Genomic DNA, 15391 nt, shown 5'->3' with positions numbered 1-15391 from the left:
ATGTTTCAGTAAGATTATTAACATTAAATTAATTCAAGAGATTAATGCAAAAATTAAATAATTATGATTACCCTATTACTGCTATTTCTCTGTATCATGTTACTTCTTAGGACTTCAGCTGAGGGAGCCAGCCCTGTATTACTCAAATTGTTCACAGCCCACTTATCAATCAGAATTTCCCATACCTTGTTGAAAAAGATAATTACTCTGCATACTTTTATGGAAGCGTAAAACAGGTCATGATTTTGTTTAAAAACAACAGAATTGCCTTATTTTCACTCATTCTGTCTCCCCTGCAGTAGTCAGGGGTTTGAGGCAGCTGGTTCAGTGAAGTAAATGGAAAATGGAAAAACAGAATAAGAAGTGCTGTTCTTGTTGTTCTCTTCTTCTGGTTTCTTTTCCAACCAGAGAGAAGTAGCTGACTGAAATTTTAATAGACAATTCCTTGGCATAGTTGGGGCATAGTTTTTATACTAAAGATCCAATATTATTTCAGCTTGGAGATTTTTCTTAGAGTTTGCTTAATCACTAATGAAAGTAATCATTGTGTCCACTTCTTTGAGAATGAGCCAACAGTACTTTCCTCTATGTATTACTTCACTAGGAATGTATTTGGTATTAGCTCTCTGGCCAACACTGAAATAGCACTAATTATAACACATTATTTGAATACCAGCATGGATGTCATGACCATTTCCAGAAAAAAAGTTTTATCTTATGGACTCAATGTAATCATTTACAGAATGACAAAAGACAGAAGTAGTCCATTGCCAGAAGAAAGCCTGTACACAGACTTAAGTTTAAATGTGTCCTGGATTATTCAGAAACAATAAATAATCTCAAAACATATGGAAAAGAAGACAAATAAATACTATAATTATAAGAAACTTACAATAAGCAGTTCATAGTAGAGTAGGACCAGCCACTGGAAATTCACACTTTTTATTTTTTAATATCACCCTGTAGTATTAGAGATGATACTTAAAAGGATAGGGAACAAATATGACAGCAATTTCATCTACTCAAAGCTGCTCTTTCCCCATTCTCATCAGATTGGAACAGGTCTGCCAAGTACAAACTTACATTTGCACGTTAGTTTCGCCTGTGCCAGGAAGTCTAATGGTGTGTGCTGAACCTCACAAGTTACTTGGAGATTGTGATCTTGAAGGGACTTCCTGTTTCAGATACTACAAATGCAAGCAGTGATTTGAAAAACTTGTGCATCCTAGCCAGCCACCAATTCTTCCAAATGTAGATTAATGTACACTGAGGCTTCCTGGGTGTCTGAGCACCTGCAGAGAACACAGCTCCAGCAGTCTTCAAGAGATGCACTTCAACACAGGAACCAAAAACACTTACCCTCTGCTGCTGCCAAGAGCTTCATGTATAAACAAAGTGGGGAAGAAAATCCTTAAAAAAGTAAAATATTTCCTGGAGCTGTAACAGAAACTGAAGGCAGGAGGATTTCAGTTTTGTTTGATGGGTTTTTCCATGTGTGAAGGCGGAGTGTCAGTATGTACAAAATACAAGCAGATAACATACTTTTAAGACAAGTTAAGTCAAATGTCTGTGGATGACAGATACAGTCCACAAGACATGCCAACAACTTTTAATTTGGCCTAAAAGCTTCCAGCTTACTTAAATTCTCCTCTCTCATGTCTGATTTGGACCACAGTGTGCCTATGAAAAATAAACAGAGGCCATAATCTTCTTTTTTTTTGTAACCAAAAATATACCTATACCTATATTGTGCACAGTAGAAGTAGAGTGGAATACCTTAAAAACACATACAGCCATTACTTACACCTCTTCCACAAATCAAATGCATAATATTCTAAATACCTCTGTTGGAATAGTAACTGTGAAATTTTATGAAGGATGTAAATGAGTGGACATTGATCCATTTTAAAGACTTTGAAAAAGGAGTAAAAAGAGATTAGTCTTACATGACAATACTGAATAACTGTGGAAAAGGACATTCTTCTGAATTATAAGCATAAATTTTTCCTGTACATTTTTTTCACAAGCAAATTTCCCATTCAGTTTTCCCTGAGCAAGATGTATATATATAGGATGAGACTGTTGGGTAGGGAAGGAGGGTGTTAGGTTCCTTTTTTTTTCCCCTCCAATTTCTGCAAATTGCGTGGGCTTGGTTTTGATTAGTTATATTATACTATAAATCAGTCCAGATGGTTCAGTTATTCTGTAATTTGTTGAGTTTTGGCTCAGGTTTTTTTAAGGTTTTTTTCCTCCATGTAGTGGTTGATTTCAAAGTTGGTTCCAATATTATTTTTTTAACCACTTCTCTCAGTTACAAAATGTAACAGTCTAAGTGTCAGAGGCAATGCTGCTTAAGTAAAAAAGTGAAGAATGAAAAGATGATTACAGTGCATTGTTACCAGAAAAATATAGGATCTTCCCTGGAAAAATACAAGTATGTATATTTAGTAGACTATTTTAAGTGGTTTAAATATTTGTCAGAATTTAAACATCATGAAGTCTGTGGTGCAAATCCAATATTCCCTATGAGCAGATGGCCAGTATGATTACTGAAAAACACTCAAAAAACCTGTACACTTCAGGCAATACAAGGAATTTGCAAACATAGAATATGAAGTTAATACATCTTGCCTTTTTACCTCCTCTCACCTTCTCAGTTAAAAATCCAAATCTGAAAGATGAGAGGTGGTAACTGAGTTTGCACATTTTCAGTCTTCTGTGAGTGTGGGTAAAACCAAGCTATTTTAAATTGAGCTTAAAGGTAGACTACTGAAGGTCTTTTGATGGTAGTGTTTTATTTTCTTGTGTATTACAGGGATCTCTCTTATAACCTGCTGGAAGATTTACCTTGTTTTACTGCATGTAAAAAACTCCAAAAAATGTAAGTGTCAACCTGTCCTAAAAAACCTAAAAAGAGGTATCTACACACCCAATCTCTTTGAGCATCATTAGCTTGCTTATTACTGGCCTATTGGACATAACCTCAATACATACCCTTACGCTATATTGAAGTAGAACATGCACACTATAATACACCCCAGAGTGTCCTCCAAGTGCCTTTGGAACTGAGCTACTTCTTACTGCTGTTTCAGTGACTTACATCACAATGAAATTGGTGAAATCAAAGCAGACACCTTCCGGCAGCTGACGGCTCTTCGCTCTCTGTGAGTACAGCCCTAACAACCACTTGCTCAGGTTCTCAGAAACAGGGGGCATATGCTGTCTGCTCACTGTCTGACTCAAAAAAATGCTTATTTCTGGTTTTCTTTGATCTTTTGGGTCACAATTGTGAAAGTATAAAAGGCATTGTGATGTTTAGCATCTGCAGCAAGGAATTCAAAGTAGTAAACTTACAGCTGTAAAAGGTGTTACTTCTAAACATTTTGCAGTTGAACTGGGAGATCACTGTTGTTCCCTTCCAACTGAACTCTTCTATTCTATTCTATCTATTGAGAGAGATACTGAGTCAGAGCTAGTATCTGTTGGCAGGTTCATGTAATAATAAGCTCTAGGAAGCATAAAATTGTTTTACAGAGAAACAGTATCTGAAGAACTAGAATCTGTGTGCCTGGTCGTAGTTTTCACTCAGACACACATTCTAGCAGAGTAATTTTGTCAAAATATTACTCATGGATGTAAGACTTTGTAGGATCAAGCCCTTACTTTTTTTTTCAGAGTTCTTTTCTGTTTTGTTTTTTCAGAAAGCAGTTAAGATTGAGATGAGGAAGTTAGGCCTGTTAACAATGGATTTGCTCTTAGTGACATCATGAGGACCTCAGAAGTAGTCAGTATACTTTCTTTCTGCTGCCTTGAGAAGCTGTGAAGCAGACTGAAAATAACAGTGCTAGACTACAGAAGGCAGTGAGAAGTTCTAAGAGAAAGCTGTCAGTTTAGTAGCTAGTATCAATAGCTGACTAACAGCATTTAAAAAACAAAAAACAAATTTTGCCCTGTGAGCTGTGCAGAAACTTACTGAAATATTTGGATGTAGTTAATACCTTTGTTATATTTAGGCCTCCTGATCAAGTGTATGAAAATTTACATATTCACTCAGTGGGTATGTAATTTTACATTTATGTTTTTTGTAGGGATTTAGCTTGGAACAAAATTAAAATTATTCACCCCAGTGCCTTCTCCTCTTTGCCATCTCTGATCAAACTGTAAGTATTTGTATCTCTTCTACATTAAATCGTCACATTTTTCTTGCAAGAGCATACAAAAAAAAAATAGTGCCCCACTCAGCACAAATTGAAGCTCTCTCTATTTTAATCTCATCTGCTGAATCTGTATTTAAATGCCTTCTTTCTTGTAGTTCAACTCTTCTAGATATTACAGCAAAGCTTCATACAATACTGTGTAATTAGTGCGATTTGGGATATTTGGCATATCTATGTATCTGCCTTTCTTCGATTTGTTAGCAGTTTAGTCTCTTTTAGCTGTGGGAAACACTGCCTGTTGCGTGTCAGGACTAAGAAACTGAATTAAAAACTAAATAAGAAACATTTCCCAGTAAGCATCTTTGTTTCATTATTAGTTAGTTGTTGGAATATTTTTTTCTTCTTTAATAACTTCAGCCAGAGTAGCTAGTGGTCAAAACATCACTGCAAAACAAGCTTTGCAGGACTTGTTCACAAGCACTCGTTAGTCCTTAGTAGCATTTTCCTGCTTCCTACTACCATTGTAATGCCTCTTTAAAGTCAATCTCTGCATTGGGTGTATGGGAAAGATGTGAAAGAAAATTCCTCTGGAGTCATCCTGCTCTGTGGTTGTCACAAAAAAACACTGCTGAGCATCTGCTGACAGATTGTTCTGTAGCTGTTGGACAGCTTAGATTTGCACAGTATTCATTTCTGTTCATGTGCAAAGCCTTGCCTCTGAATGGTGCACTGAAAAATGTCCTTAAAGAAAATACTGCCTATGGCATTTCTTTTGGGGGGCTCTCCTTGGGACTCCCCTACAGAAGAAGGGGTGAGAGAACATCCTACTGCCAGCAATAAATCATTAGCTTTGGCCAAGAGCACAGAAGAGTCAGGGAGATTTAAAGAAAAACTCCTTTAACACACACACATAGAGCAACACAGCTTACTGGTGTTTGCAGAAGGGCTGGTCTGCAGCCCTGCTCTGGCTGCAGTCTGGTCTTTTTTACTGATGCAGTAGGAGCAGAATTTCACCTTTTATATTTAACTATGTTGTGAGCAGAAGGACAGGAGCACACAAATAGTCTAAACCAGAAAATATAGAAGGCCATCAACACATTTGATATTAAGTCTAGCCCCTTAGATTTCAATAGATGTTTGAAGAGACAGGAACTTTACTATCAACATTTGGGCATTTCAGCAGCATAAGATTCCCCTTCTTCCTCCTTGACTGCTGACATTCTTAAGTATTGCAGTACAGGTAATTGTAAAGAGGACTGAAAATACTTCTAGAATAAATGGAAGAGAGGGAGAAATGGGAAGCAGAATACCTCTGGACTTCCAAGTCTTCGATTGCTTTACCATTTCTCCTTGATCACAGCCAATTTTCCATTCACTGTTATTTTGCCTGTTACACATCCATGCTCTATGCTGTCTGTCTTCAGCTCCTCAGACAGACCTCAGCTTAGGACTGTCACCTTCAGCTGCTCCAGCCCAGACCTTCCACATGTCCCCACACACCTGACGTGCTCTCTGTGGAGCTCTCAGGGCAACCATGCACTCCAGCATCCCGCTAAAGCTTTTAAACTGTGTAAAGTTGTTCTGATACTGGCTCCCTCGGTTCAAGCAATCTAATGTACAAATTTTAGATTTATTTACTAGTCTCAAAACTGACACTATGGATGTTTGGAGTTAAAATTTGGCATCAAAGACTGAGCTAACAGATAGGCATTACTGTTAGCTTTCTGCTAGACACACAGGTCCATATTCCTTTGTGGTGCTGCAGCTTTGCTTGGCTTTGCTGACTGGGGCCTCTCTCTCTCTAATGCAGTCATTTGGGATTGAATTAGAAAAGTCTAACTTGTTTCTCCAGCACAACACTTCTAGTGCTGAAGAAAAAAAATGAAAGCCCGTAAGCTGATTTTTATTTGCTGTTATGCAGGGATGTGTCATCCAACCTTTTGTCCACTTTTCCTGTGATGGGGCTACATGGTTTAACTCATTTAAAGTTAACAGGAAATCATGCCCTACAAAGTTTGATATCATCTGAAAATTTTCCAGAGCTCAAGTGAGTATATCATTAAAACTAATAAGCCACATTTGTGTTCAAGTGTAATGGAAGGTGTGTCAGTGTGTAATGCATGTTACTTCATATTGTCAGTCTTTGATCTGTTCTATTGAAACTAAAGCAAATATGATAAAAACGATAGACTTCTTTTATTATGCTCTTTTAACTATGAAGGGTTTTGAAATTTTAACCCCAGAGCTTGCTTAATACAAGCCACATCTGCTTCCTGGTGATATGTTTCAAAAGCTGTTAAAACAATATTGCTAGCAGCTTAGTGATATGCCCTTCTTCTTGTCTGTGCTTACAAAACGTCCTTTATATTAGTGAGAACACAGCAAATATCAAGTGAAGAAGTTCCAAAATATTTGGCCTCTTTCATTTGAACATTTTATTCTGTAATCTTTGGATTAAGATTCTGCTAATACTTTGACATTACTACTAAAACATTTTGTTGCTAGTAATATTTTGCAGGATCCTCTGTGATACAGGAAGGAACTATTCTCTAGAGAATATTTGCACCTCTGTAAGTCACTGGATAACCATAGAGAAATCACTGTAAGGACAGTTTTGCTTCAGACTTCAGGGTATTTGGGAGTGTCCTCTGACTCTCCCTGTTTTTTATATTTTAATTAGAGCATGCCAAGTGCAACATATTTTTTTCCATGTTCTCCTGTAAAAGGTTTGATATTATAAAATTTGGAACAGTGTGCACACAGTTACAGAATCACAGAATGGTTGACATTGGAAGGGACCTCTGTAGGGTTCTGTCCAACCACCTCTGCTCAGGCAGGGTCACCTAGAGGTGGTTGTCCAGGACCACATACAGATGGCTTTTAGATACAACCAAGGATGGAAACTCCCTGCTTATAGAATTATTTTGGTTGAAAAAACCTTAAGATCATAAATTCTATCTAGCATGCTGCCAAGTCTACCACTAAACCATGTCTCTTGGCACTATATCTACATTTCTTTTAAATGTCTCCATGAGTGTTGTCTCGACCACTTATATCCTGATTAGATTTGCCTTTTTAGGTGGAAAGGTCTCATGAGTCTTAGCAATCAGGCAACTGAATGAGACACTGACACTGATGAAAAGGATTGGAGTGTTTAGAATGAACAGTAAGACAATTATGAGTAGAGGTGTGGAGATAATTAAGCCTCTGTGTACAGCACTGGAGCGATACACAGAGAAGAGCTGCAGGACATAGTTCTAAGGTTAGGAGACAATGCCTTGAAAGATTTAATAAACCCTCTATTTGTAGTCTGTCGCATAGCAGGCTAGGCAGCGTCTTCATCAGAGTGCATGAAACTATAACAAACATTCAAAGTACTATAGGCTTTACACCTCTCTCACACTTGAGTCCTTCAGGTGAGTCTCAGAGGTCAAAAAGCAAGTACCGTAAGAAATAATGAACAGTTGAGGCTGAGCTTCTGATGTAGTTTTAATTCTCTCACTGACTTTGCCCCCATGTTGAAGTTCGTGACAACTGTAAAAACCTAAAGGTTCTTTAAAAGAGTAAAAAAAAATTTACACCAACCTAGCAACTATATAGCAATGTATATACCATCACCTAGAGGCGTAAGAGGTGCTGCAGTAGTCCTAAAATAATTGACTATTCAACTGAATTATGTACAACTAAGATTTTTTTAATTCTTATATCAAAATTATACTTTATATGCTTTTTTTCACCAGTAAAATTGTGTACATTTCTCAAATGCAACTACAGTGTACTTATTCTGGGTAAGTAATTAACAAGGATCTTCCAGGAAGCAGTTTAGGCTTTAAAAAAGGTATAAAAAAATATGATCAATATATCTAGAGTTGTTAAACATCTCTAAGAACAAATTGTATCCATTCAGGAGAGAATGGGGTAAAAACCTGACCTGCAGTCTGCAAGACTTCTAACCTGGATCAAAATGAGGCCATGACTTCACACAGAATCACTGAATAGACAATGCTTGAAGCACTAAACATGAACAGAGATCTGAAAGAGAGTTAAATTTCACCCTTTCTAATTGTTAGAAGCAGGCACTTCTTACAACATTAAAGACAAATTCCTGTATAAAAGCTTCCTGCTCTTCTAAATGGGTCATGGCTGTTCAATACACAGACACATCAAAGAGCTAAGCATCTTCTGCCCCACCTCCAGAAATGGTACAGAATGCTCTGCAGACCTGAGCCCAGCCTGCTATGGCAAGCTATGAGGAAGTAATATTGGGCTGCCAGCCACTCCTTACTTCTTTATCTGATGCTTTGATTCAGTGCTGTAAAGCATTCAGTGATTTGCTCCATCCATCATAACTGTGCCTTGCCATTCACCATCAACATCACACTTTCGTCAGGTGGAAAATGACCTTGTGCTCTCTGCTGCTTAATCCAAAAAGAGAAAAAAAGAAGTGTTCCTTGCTGCAGGGAGAAAAAAAGAATCAAGGGTACAGATATCATCAGTAAGATAAGCAGTATATAAAAATAAATTCAGCCAGTGTTTCTAGAAGAGTTAATTTGACAAAGGCCAAATCTAATTACCCACATCAAATAATCACCAGCCATAAAAAAAAGACCACTTCCAGCACCGTATGGCTGAGTGGTGCTGCCTTTTTTTTGTTGTTGTTGCTGTTCAAAGTAGCTTTTGCAAGAAAGAAATTCCTCTGTCACCAAGAAGAGCTGATAGTAATTTCTCTGACCTGCAGAGTCTGCATTGTCCTCTGTGGTCTGGGTCGCAGTCATTCCGGGCAAATATGGTTTACAGGAAGGATAAGAAATAGATAAAAACCTCACATTTCTGTGAGTCCCTTAAGCCTAAAATATCCACTAGCAGTTCATTTTCTCAGCTGTACCAGTGTCTTCAAAAAGGTCTGAAGCCGCAAATTGCAGTGATGGCCTTGTGGAATTGTCAGTGTTTCGTTTGATAAGTTTTTCAATTTTGTGGAGATTTTTTTTAGAAAAGGGGCATTTCTAGTTGGGTATTGCAATTGTTTTTAGCCCAGGTGACTAACTATGAGTTACTCTAGTAAGCTTTAATAGTAGTTCATTTAAGAAGGGCTTCTGGGAAATGTGTTCAAAATTGTTTAAGATAACCTTACTTTAAAATATGGCATTCATGGAAATGAGTTAGAAATCTGTTTAAATCTGCTGCCATGAGGTTGCCTGGTAGTTAGGTCTTGGTTAACCTGAACTCCTGTCAGAGTACCTTAAAAATGCGTTATCTTGCTTTTTGCATTGTGTACAAGAGTACAGATTATTGTTGCTAATTCCCAACAGAATGTAAGTTTATACCATCTAAATGCCCCAAAGTGCACTAATTAAAAAATCACTTTAGAGCTTAGGGATCTGTTTGCTCCCCTTTGTACCAAGGTTTTGGCTAGCATACAAGTTTAAGTCCTACTGGCATTCGGCCTGAGTCAGGCTGATTGCTTTGCAGATTTCCCAGGGGGTGTTCATTATGTTAACTTACATTATTAACCTGGTGAAAGTAATCTGATAGGAGGATACATTTATATTTTACTCCTATTAAGTTAGTTCAGAAGAACTCCTAATCACCTCTTTGTCTTTGAATCTTTTGTGTTACTGGGTATTTGGACTTAAGGTGAGTTGCTAGGTTTTACTATGTAATATTTTTGAACTGTGCAAGTTAAATATCTCTACTTATAGAGCATAAAATATGTTTAAGGAATAGAGATTGTAGTTTATAGAACCTGAGTATGTGTAGTTCTTCCATGATACCACAGAATTTTCGTATACACAAAAGAATTTAATTTGAAACCGGCAATTAATAATTTTCTGGAAAAAAGAAACCCTCAAAATCATTGAAATTCATTGACCTAAACTCAGTTATGTGTTAGGAATATCAATTATCTTGAAAGAGTTGGGAATGAACATCCTGTGTCCTACAACAATCATGCTCACGTCTAAGAAAATGAATAAAGTGAAACCTTTTCCTCAGTGACATCTGTTTTCACATGTGGTGCCTTACTGATTCATTCCTCTTTTGGTATAGAATGCTGCCTTCTTGATCTGTGCAGAAAAGAATGTCCTTTTCACAATCTTCCTGTTATAAGAGTTGGATCTTGAAAGAGGTGGATAACATTTGAATCACAGATGATCTCATTCTCCCCAAACTGGAGAAATTTCGTTTGGGAACTCACTTTGCCTGTTAGATAGATGCAGCTGTGATTTGTGGATCTACTTTTTTAAAAGAAACTATAAGAAAGCAACATGGAGACACTGTTGTTACTCTGTAAAATTATTCAAAATTGTAAAATAGAAATACAACCCTAAATGTAACATTCCCCCAACAGTTCACATATTTTACACTTTAATAATCTCCCATGAAAATGCAGAAGAAAACTTCATTGTGCCTTTACTAAAATTAACCTAGAAATCATCTGCATTTCTGATTGGGAATTTTATTTGCAAGTCCTCATTTTCTATTATCATGACTCATTTTTACCCATAGATATTTTTACTTTCAGTCATGGTTATTTAAACAAGTTCCTTTGTGCCAACAGTAGAGGAGCAGTGCAGTCCAGTAGCTCTGGTACTTAAGCAGTATCTTGGCATGCTTCCTTATTCTTCTACAGGGTCATGGAAATGCCATATGCTTATCAGTGCTGTGCCTTTGGAGCTTATGAGAGCCACTTCAAGATCTCCAGCCAGTGGAATAAAGATGAGAATAGCAGTACTGATGATTTTCAGAGGAAGGATGCTGGGTTGTTACAAATTCAAGGTAACTGTTTTCTGGGGCTTTGAAATCTACATGAAGGCTGTGAGCAGCCTGTGATGTTAAACAAATCCAATACTTTTTTTACAGTCACTGAAGGACCATCTCTCTCTCTCTCTTGCCCAATAATATGTTACTCAAGTATTCCCATGATTAGCAAGCTCATTGTTTCAGGTCTGCCTTCCAAAAATCTCATTCGCTTACCTTTCCATCGAAACAATAACTATAGTAACGAGGGAGGTGAAATCTTCCTTTTCTTTGAGAGACATGGATGTGGTGCTGGTATGCAAACCCATATAAAAACAGACCAGCTAAGATCCAGTTTTCTGGCACTTTTGGAAATAGCAGCTCATCCTTTTCTCTCCTGCTGTCCACATGCTTCAGGATGAGTCACAGAGCTTATGTGACAACTTTGGCATAGCCGCCAATATATTCTTTCTTGCCATTTCTTGGGTACCAGAAAGTGTGTCCACTTTCCCGGACTGAGACTACTGTATTTTTCTGCCCCTTCAGCACAAGGTCTTTTGTTTAGCCTGTTATGTAAGTACACAGATAACTGAGATATCATCCTGCCACTTTCTGTGCCACCTCTGCTCCTGCAAAGCAGTAAGACTGAGTTTAGGGCTAGCTCCAGCAAGAATAGAGTGAAGAATGTGTGGTAGAGGGATAACATAAGAAACACAGAAACAATTGGGGTAATTCTTACTACTCTGGCACAACAGCAGAATTCATCTTTTAAACCCCTTGCTATGTGGTTGTCACGCTGCAAATTAGGTACCTGCAAATGACTCTTTTCAGAGAAGTGATGGTTCCAAGTTCAAAACCCAAGTCAGCATACGTCTGCTTGTGCTCACCATTTCGCAGATAAAGGGACAAGACCAGGCCTTAACTATCACAGATGTTTTTGTAATTTGTACTGAAGAAGTTTTCCTGAGAACTGCAATATCAAATCTTTCTTCCCCACAGATGAACGTGACTTTGAAGATTTTTTTCTTGACTTCGAAGAAGATTTGAAGGTTCATCATTCAGTGCAATGCTTACCTTCTCCAGGTGTGAAACTGCCAGACACATAGGAGTCCAAGCACATTATTACCAAATATTCTAGATGCAGAACGAACTCTGAATCTGATAGTGGGACAGTAACATGATGTTTTGCAATCATTTTATGAGATTGACACAAATACATCGCACAATAATATAGATTTTTGCGCTGAAGTCCAGAAGACTGTTCAGCTACTAAATTAATCTCTTGAGTGTAAAAAAAGTTTTACCCATTCCTTAAGCAGATCTTCACTCCAGGCCCTTTTTCAAGGGGACTGATCCCCTTAACAGTGGAATGAGAGAGCAAAGTCTCTGCTCTACCAAGAAACAGATGATAAAAAGGAGCAGACTTGCTCAGCCTTTTGCAAACCTAAAATAATGGTTCTGAACTTCACTGAGTTTTTCTGAACTTGAACTTCTTGAGCAATATGCAGTTGAGTTTATTGTCAGGAAATGCCAAGCACTACTGTATTAATGTACACACTGCCACCATAAAGAGCACCCAGCACTATTTTCTTTATAGAATTGCACATCCCTGGCTTTGCATCTTGGTGGAATGGAAAAAGAAATCCATTGATTGCAGTTGTGCAGGCCACCAATTCCACTGAAAGCTTCCTTTTAGGAAATGAAAGACACATGTCTTTGGAAGATCACTTCTAGCTTTAGTAGCCATCGGTTCTTTAGCAGGTCATAAGTTTTGCTTGCTTGATTCAGCAAACATTTTCCCTAGGCATTCTTTCATTGTGAAACACAAACAAACAACCCAAGTGACAACTAGTACTTCAGTATTCATTCCAAGGCAAGATTCTTGATTGCAATAGCAAATAATAATACATTTTTTTAAATTATGTGATGAGAAATAGAAAAGGCAGGAAGCCAAAAATTTTAGAACCAGATGACCAGAATGTACTCTCCTATGGTCCAAATATAATTAATGATTTCACAGAAATGTTGCTGTCTTCAAGGTAAGTTATCACCAGACCCAACAGAAAACACAGCTTCAATGCTTATCTTTCAAATGGTATCTTAGAAACACTTGCAAACTGATGTAACAGAGGCTTACGCCTACTTGATGGCAACAGCTGCAATTAGATGGAGAGCATCTTGGCTACAGGATTTTTGTCTTCATGGAGAAGCACAGACTTCAGCCATGAGTCATCTGAAGCCCCTCCAAAAAGGCAGCACTTCCAGGTGCAAAGACAGCCTCAGTTTTCTTGGGCAGTATAATAATTTGTTATAGCCAAAGTGCATCTGTCAATATACAGTACATCACGCTTCACCAGGACTCATTAGCAACCTGTCCTAGTTTAATAAGAGGTATCTTTTTCAGCTTTTTTTCACACACTGACTGGATACTCATCTTGCACTTGTTCTGCTAAGCAAAAAAAAAGAGACCTGTTGACTCTTCCTGTTAAGGGACAAAAATTCATTTAGCACCAGTGTTGCACCATGTATATGAGCAGCTGGTTCTCTAGGTTTTTATTACAACAAACAAAGGGCAAATTTCCATCTCACCATTTGGACCAAAATTCACTGCTTGGCTGTTCTGTGAACTTGCAAGAAGCATTGAATTTAACAGCTTAGAAAGCACAAATTAGTATTTTTGTTTACATGGGTTTTCCTTGCCCTGTTGTGTTTTTTTTTTTTTTCTCATTTCAGGTCCCTTCAAACCATGTGACCATCTGTTTGGTAGCTGGCTGATCAGAATTGGAGTGTGGACCATAGTGGGTTTGGCCTTTGTTTGCAATGCAGTGGTGTCCGCTACAATTTTCAGATCTCCGTTTTATATATCCTCCATAAAAGCCTTGATCGGTTTAATAGCTATTGTAAATGCCTTGATGGGTCTGGCCAGTGGAGTACTGGCTAGTGTGGATGCATCCACTTTTGGTAGCTTTGCTCAGTATGGAGCTCAGTGGGAAAGTGGAATTGGTTGCCAAATAACAGGCCTGCTCTCCATTTTTGCCTCAGAAGCTTCCATTTTCCTCCTTACCCTCGCTGCACTTGAGCGTGCGTTCTCTGTAAAGCACACTACAAAGTTTGAAGCCAAATCCTCCGGTGCTACTGTAAAAATTGCCATTTTCTTTTGCTTTACCTTGGCACTAATCATTTCAGTGATACCACTCGTCACTGGGATCGAGTATGGGGTTTCTCCTCTTTGTTTGCCACTACCATTTGGAGAACCCAGTGCCATAGGCTACATTGTAGCACTGATACTGCTGAATTCCCTTTGTTTTCTGGTAATGACTATTGCTTACACAAAGCTCTACTGTAGTTTAGAAAAGGGAAAACTAGACAACATTTGGGACTGCTCTATGGTCAAGCATATAGCATTGCTGCTTTTTACTAATTGCATTCTTTATTGCCCTGTGGCCTTCTTATCTTTTTCCTCATTACTGAACCTCACTTTTATCAGCCCTGAAGTGATTAAGTCAATACTGCTAGTAATTGTCCCACTGCCTGCATGTCTAAACCCACTCCTTTATATACTTTTCAATCCACACTTTAAGGAGGACTTCGGAAGTCTGCGAAAGCAAAGTTTGTTATGGAGGAGGTCAAAACATGCTAGTCTGATTTCTGTGAATTCAGAAGACATAGAAAAAAAGTCTTGTGACTCAACACAAGCATTGGTAACCTACACAAGTGCCAGCATATCATACGACGTGCCTACCAGCAGTTCATTAATGCCATTGTCTTATCAAGTGACAGAAAGCTGCAATCTTTCATCGGTCACATTTGTTCCATGTCGCTAGTTTCAGTGGCAGTACAGAAAATACCTCTGTTTACAAATTTTTTAATCCTGAAAGTATGTGTGTGTGTGTATACAAGCAAGAGAGTGCCTCTGATTTATTGTTACACACATGAGAAAACAGACAACGACAGAAATTGCAGCAGGCTGAAATTCCAATACTTGAGCCTTCTCACCCTGTTTCTGAAATGTTGGGACAAAAAGAGACTGAAAGATGCTGCAGTTTGTGCAGTTGTATTAGCTGCTCTCTTTTAAAGAGGCACTAATCAAAAAAAGAACATCAGCTGATCAAGAGCACAAATACCACATTAAATTGGTAAGCTTTTTTTGTAAAGCATCATCTGGCACAGTTTGTTTTCAAAGCCTTGGGATTTTTTTCCCATTTATTATAATTTGGTTTTAATAATGCTTTTTCAGTACCATGATTGTTTTTATAAGTGTGTGTGTGTGTATGGCCCTCATTCAGCAAGGTGTCTTTGTGGAAGAGTAGTCCTGTTGAAGTCCTTCAGGTTCCTGTAGAATAGACTTTGATGAAGTTCCATGTTTGATAAAGCTGATTTAATAGTTCAACTGGCATGTGGTTTGACTTTTAGAAGTAATTTGCCTTGAAAAAACATTTTTTAACTGTCAACTAAGCCTACAAAATTAACATGTTTAAAAGAAGTTAAACAAGATCTTG

General features: G+C 37.9%; 1 protein-coding gene across 2 annotated transcripts in view; it reads left to right on the top strand.

The window, feature by feature from the left end:
* The window catches only part of LGR5 (leucine rich repeat containing G protein-coupled receptor 5), a 91548-nt gene extending 76832 nt beyond the window's left edge, over nucleotides 1-14716 (top strand). For both annotated transcript variants that reach the window (XM_030451210.1, XM_030451219.1), the window contains exons 12-18: nucleotides 2816-2881; nucleotides 3093-3164; nucleotides 4089-4160; nucleotides 6079-6204; nucleotides 10786-10931; nucleotides 11892-11975; nucleotides 13626-14716. In XM_030451210.1, coding sequence (XP_030307070.1) covers nucleotides 2816-2881; nucleotides 3093-3164; nucleotides 4089-4160; nucleotides 6079-6204; nucleotides 10786-10931; nucleotides 11892-11975; nucleotides 13626-14716 — 1657 coding nt within the window. The remainder of the gene's footprint in view (nucleotides 1-2815; nucleotides 2882-3092; nucleotides 3165-4088; nucleotides 4161-6078; nucleotides 6205-10785; nucleotides 10932-11891; nucleotides 11976-13625) is intronic.
* The last annotated feature ends 675 nt before the right edge of the window (nucleotides 14717-15391 follow it).

Source organism: Calypte anna, chromosome 1 (genome assembly GCF_003957555.1).
Source record: "Calypte anna isolate BGI_N300 chromosome 1, bCalAnn1_v1.p, whole genome shotgun sequence".
Lineage (NCBI taxonomy): Eukaryota > Metazoa > Chordata > Aves > Apodiformes > Trochilidae > Calypte > Calypte anna.
The sequence above is the reverse complement of the archived record's forward strand: the minus strand, read 5'-3'. Positions and strand labels throughout refer to the sequence as shown.